The 5,544-nt window shown below is 35.0% G+C and overlaps 1 protein-coding gene across 1 annotated transcript; it reads right to left on the bottom strand.

Annotated features, from left to right (window-relative positions):
- Positions 1 to 2,582: 2,582 nt before the first annotated feature.
- LOC129748121 (outer dynein arm-docking complex subunit 4-like) lies at positions 2,583 to 3,830 on the bottom strand. Its single transcript, XM_055742616.1, has 2 exons — positions 3,140 to 3,830; positions 2,583 to 2,819 (listed from the first exon to the last, which is right to left on the bottom strand). The coding sequence occupies exons 1-2, from the start codon at positions 3,718 to 3,720 to the stop codon at positions 2,777 to 2,779; spliced, it is 624 nt and encodes a 207-aa protein (XP_055598591.1). The 5' UTR covers positions 3,721 to 3,830; the 3' UTR covers positions 2,583 to 2,776.
- Positions 3,831 to 5,544: the final 1,714 nt, after the last annotated feature.

The raw sequence follows: 5,544 nt of genomic DNA, 5'->3' as shown, positions 1-5,544 counted from the left end.
TGATGCAATAAGAGGTGAGCCTTAAGTTAGTCTTGTGTGGCTTCAATGCGAGTCTTTGGTTTGGGCCAATTTTCCGGTTTTTCATAAAGAAATGATGGGCCCTTAAACCACCTACTGTTTGAATCGGGAATGGTTGCTTTTCCCCACTTCGTCAGACAATCGGCGATATTCTCCTTAGTAGGAACCCAACGCCAAATACCTGGGTCCGTAAGCGATAGGATGTTGCCCACTCTGGCTGCGACGTACTGCTTGTATTTTCGCTGTAATCCGGGCCAACACGGTTGTCGAATCGGTCCATATGAATGTTTCGTTGACGGGGATGGAGTGGTTGTTGCGGATATTGACCATCAGGTTCGCGCCAAGAACCGCAGCTAGCAGTTCCTTGCGTGGGATGGACTGATATTTTAGCGGGGCACCCTCTTCGACACCTCTAACAAGAGTGGCGATGATTTGCTCGCCACAAACAAGGCGAAAATACGCTGCACATAAAACCGCTGCTACAAGGATCCGCTTATTCCCTTCCGAACATCGTCAATCAATCGAACGCACTCGGTTCTATTCGTTGTCAGGGGACAGTTGTAAACGAACTGCGATTATTTATTCAATTATTTTCCAGAAGCGGATCAAACAATTTGCTCCAGCGGCCGTTTCTCTCGAAAGGTCATCGATCCTCGTGAACGCCGTTTGATGACCATAGCTAAAAATTCAAAAACCGTGTTTCCACGTAGACCATGTCATCCATTGACCAAATCTTAACTGTTCGATTTTTGCGGCAGGAATACAACTGATGAGTATTCATCCGAAACAAAACTCCAGTGATCGATTCCGTATGGTTCATCGGTTCCAGTGTGGTTCCATTAAAAACTCCGTCAAACACAGACAAATAATCGGTAATCTCCAGATAGTCTGCCCTCAAAGCAGACCAATTCCGGCCTATCCCGAATCATTCTCAGCATCTGAACTTTTCCCCAGCGGCCGCAATCGTTTGCTCATCTTCCTCATCGCTGTCAATTTCCTCTTCCGATTCTTCCGGCTCCCGACAAAATCGAGCGTGGGCGTCTATAATTGGCCCCAGATCCCAAAACATTTTAATCATAATCTATGCACCTATTCGGAAATAACTTTTCCTATAAGGAAAAATATACCACAAATTTAATAGCTTCGTATGAGCGAAATATCGATTTGTTGAAAAAAAGTTCCTTTTCAGGAAAAGATTATCTCTTGAAAATTTGAAGTTCCAGTACAACTATTCGCTGCATAAGGATGATTTAAAAAACACCTGAACTTTTCTTCCATCTGAGACCGAAGTATGCCTACATCCAGGCGTTTTATGATACTTGTATCTAATGATATAAAATTCTCAACTTACGTTTCGAAATTTTCCATGTCATTTTTTTTTAATTTCTTGTTACGGAACTTTTTTTTCCATTAATTATTAATTTCGTTAGCTTTGACATTTTCTGTTTATATCTTCACCGTGTTACACTGGATTCTTTTTTTAAACGATCTTATTTTACACGGTTTTATTTTAAACGACTTTTTTTGAACAATTTTCTCGAAATAAGACGATTTTCGAACATGTCAAAAACAGGTTCCACAAATTCCCGCTTTTTGTCCAAACCACTCTTGGGTGGTAAATTGATTCGGACGTTGCTTCCCGACGGAAACATGTGCCGGAATGGCCACTTAGAGACTCTGCGGAAGTTCCGAAACAACCGGGCTTAAAACCCAAAACAAAGCAATCTAAAACAAATCTTTGAGCTTCCCGGTTTCACTTAAATCACTTCACAATGGTCTACCTGGTTGGAAATGATCGATTTACAGTCCAAGTTGGCCACTTTACTCAAAATGAGCGATGAATTTTGCTGTTGTTTAAAACTTTTTTTACACGATTTCTTTTTGAGCACGAACACAACAATCGTTTAAAAAAAGAATCCAATGTATTACGTTTTATTTCCGACTTGACATTACCGATTCAATGGGTGATCTATATTGAAAAGTTAAAAACCAAATATTTTACAACTGAACAATGAGTTCAAAATTGAAGTAAAGGGAAGGCAGTTGGAGAATCGTTGAAAGTTTAGATACTTAATGAAAGGATTCTCGGCTGATTGAAATTTAAGATTCAGATTTAAAATCGAGATTGTTGTTCGCGTTGGGATCGAAAAAGGTTACGAATTTGTAATTTTCCTGGATTGAGCAACTTCAAGTGTTAAGATCTGCAGTAAATATTCTGGCAGATCTACGAATTTCCAAATATCTCAGGACATAAAAAATGAATTCTTTCGTCTTTTCTTTTTCTGGGATTTTCATCCTCTGCGGATGATTCATCCCTTAAATTGAATAGCAACGATTTTAAAACACATTGAAAATCAATGTATGCCCCTCGATACCTCGATTAATTTTAAGCGAACGCCTGAATGTCTACTCCAAAATAATGACAAATTTGTTCCATGTCAATCATCTCACTAAAAGACCAAATTAATCGTCCTGAATGTAGCCAACGAGAGAATGATGGATTTAAGTATAAATGAAATGTGAGATTGGTAACGGAAAACGGAATACAATAAAACAACAAAGCATTTTCGATAATGACGTGTATTTCATTTGCAAAAAACATCCTCAAAACAAAACTCGTGAGCGTGTTCTACTCGCAAGGGGGGGGGGGGAGGCGTATCGTTCAAGCCAAAAACTTAACTATAGTACCATTGTATTGTATTGTACCATCACATGTGTGTTCTGCTTCTGCTTCGAAAGTGTATAGAAAAATCAACTCCTACAGCTTTAAACTGCTTTGCACAGCTCTAACAGCACCGCGCCTGTGTAATTATTAGTAACAATAATGTGTCTGTCAATAAATGCTTTTAATAACTTGTCGTTTTTTTTTTGGGAAAGGGCCCAGATACAAATGTTATCATATTGTTTATGTCCTGCAGACCATCGTCATAATGCTGTTTGAAGGGAGGGGGCAATAAAATAATAAAAAATGAGAGAACCAAAGATTTTTTTCTTTTAAAAGTGATGCTCTGCTTAAATGCAATTCTTTTTCCTAAAGAACGAACGACATAAATAAACAAAATATTTGTATCGGCCGGAACAACCGTTGTTGAACGATTCGAAACTGTCTCGATTCCTTTACCATTTCGGTATTCCACCTCCATCGGCGATTTTGGCCGAGTTCAGACTGGTGCAGGGTTTCTGTTGGCGCCAAAACTCCTGCCGATTGTTCAGGAAGTTGATCGCGTCCTTGGCATATTCGGAGACTCCCTCGGTGTTGGTGTCGGCCTTCTTCAGGTCTGGGTGTTTGAGCAAATTCTCCAAGTACTCTTTGTCCACGTACAGATCGCCCAGCAAACGCCGAGCAGCCCGCCGTTCAATTTCCTCCTGGGTGAGCGGCGGTTTCTTGCCACCGTTCCCATTGCCATTGCCGTTTCCGTTTCCGTGGCCGTTGTTGTTGCCACCGGTTGAGGCGGGTTTTGGTTTTTCCGCTTTCGGAGCTTTCTTGACTGGGGGCGGTTGGCTCTTGGGATTGCTGCCGATCGTATTTTCGATCGCTTCCTGGGTCTTTTGCACACCTGAAATGTAATGGTACATGTGATTAGTGATTTTACGAGTGAGAAACTCTTGAAGGTCACTTTTTTTTAAATTTTTTTTTCTGCTATCATTGCATCCAGAAACCACACAAAATCCTATAAATTTTTTGTTACGAATAATCACCATTTTACACCTTCGTTTGGGAAGGAATATAAATATTTCATACTCGGAATTTTTTGCCTACATCGAGGCGTTTTAATATTAACCCTCGAAAACGCAACATTGCCTTGTGGCAGGGTATGCTAACTTATTTTTCGAAAAACTACCTCTTTTGTGACATCAGACATCCTCGGTCCATGTATTTTTGGACATTAGAAAGCTATTTACAGTCAAGAGTTACAACTATTCTGATATGAGTTTTGATCCCTGTTGTTATGCATTTTTTCATAAAAAGGTAAAAAAAAATTCCTCGACAATGAAATTTTTTTGTTGAATTCTTTGTAGACGTTAAAACTGAGCAATTTTTTCAGGAAAAAAAAGCTTTTTAAAGGGTTAAAACGCCTTGATGTAGGCACGCAAATCGAATATTCACATTGCCTTGCAGACAAATTTAAGATTCAAAAGTTAACTTTCAAAAAATGCAAACTTATGTAAGTTCAAAAAATGTAAACATTATAATAACTATAGAATTTTGAAAAGAAATCGAAAATAAAGGTTTTAAATCAATGATCATTTTTCTCGAAAACCGGATTTTGTTAATTTTTACTCGTCTTGAAGAATAAGGGAGCTTAAGCAAACTTTGTAAGGAAAACTCAATCTCGGGTCTCGGAGGAATCTTAGATATTTTTAAAAACATAAGTCAAAATATAAAATATATTAAATTTTTTAATTTCAAACACTCATAGACGTTCTTTACCGATGTAAGAAACTAAATTTACAGAAATTTGTAGTTTTTCAGTTTTTTTTATGCAATGTATTTCTGGAACTAGAAAATTTTTCTAAATCGTTTAAATCGTGCATGTCGGTTTGTTAGTTTAGCAGTTAACAAAAATTGACAAAAACAAAAAATTCAAATTCAGAAAAATTCTGATCTATGAATTTATTGGAATTTTCTATGATAAAAAAACGCAAAAATGGAGAAAATAAAATACTTTTTACTATCATCACTTTCTTGAAGGCGGTACATAAAATTGGCAAAAACGAAAAGAAATATCAGAATGCATCAAATTTATCATTTTTGAGATTTTCGTTTTTTTTTTTGTAATTCTTTTGATTTTTGTCATTTTCTGTAATTTTTTTTTTGGAATATTTGAAGTTTTTGATATTTTTTTGGGAAATTTTTGTCATTTTTAGTAACTAAATTTTGATTTTTTTTATTCATATTTTATTTATATCTTAATCATTTATGTATTTGTTGTGATTTTGATTATATTTTTATTGATATTTTTGTTTTTGGTTTTGCAAAACTTGGGTTTTTTTAAATTTTCTAATTTTTTTTTACATTTAAAATTATTTTAAATTTTTGTGTTTGGTCAATTTACGAAATTTTTGTAACTTCTGTTTTGTAATTTTTGTAATTTTTTCTTCGATATTGTTATTTTTATCATTATATACAAATAGAGTGATTTTTGTATTTTTTTTTATATTTTTGTAATTGTTAAATTTTTGACATGTTTATAATTTTTGTAATTTTTGTAATTTTTATATTTTTGACATTTTGGACTTTTTGCAATGTTTAGTTTTTTTTATCAAATTTTTGTCTTTTTTGTATTTTATGTCTTTTTTGTCTTTTTTGTCTTTTTTGTCTTTTTTGTCTTTTTTGTCTTTTTTGTCTTTTTTGTCTTTTTTGTCTTTTTTGTCTTTTTTGTCTTTTTTGTCTTTTTTGTCTTTTTTGTCTTTTTTGTCTTTTTTGTCTTTTTTGTCTTTTTTGTCTTTTTTGTCTTTTTTGTCTTTTTTGTCTTTTTTGTCTTTTTTGTCTTTTTTGTCTTTTTTGTCTTTTTTGTCTTTTTT

This window comes from Uranotaenia lowii, chromosome 2 (genome assembly GCF_029784155.1).
Source record: "Uranotaenia lowii strain MFRU-FL chromosome 2, ASM2978415v1, whole genome shotgun sequence".
Taxonomy (NCBI): Eukaryota; Metazoa; Arthropoda; class Insecta; order Diptera; family Culicidae; genus Uranotaenia; species Uranotaenia lowii.
The sequence above is the reverse complement of the archived record's forward strand: the minus strand, read 5'-3'. Positions and strand labels throughout refer to the sequence as shown.

Excerpts from the sequence above, each read along its gene's own strand:
- LOC129748121 (XM_055742616.1), bottom strand. The coding sequence starts at position 3,720 with ATGGTGATTATTCGTAACAAAAAATTTATAGGATTTTGTGTGGTTTCT. Across the intron at positions 2,820-3,139 it reads GGAGGTGGAATACCGAAATG|GCGCGGTGCTGTTAGAGCTG; the intron begins GTAAAGGAATCG and ends ATAATTACACAG.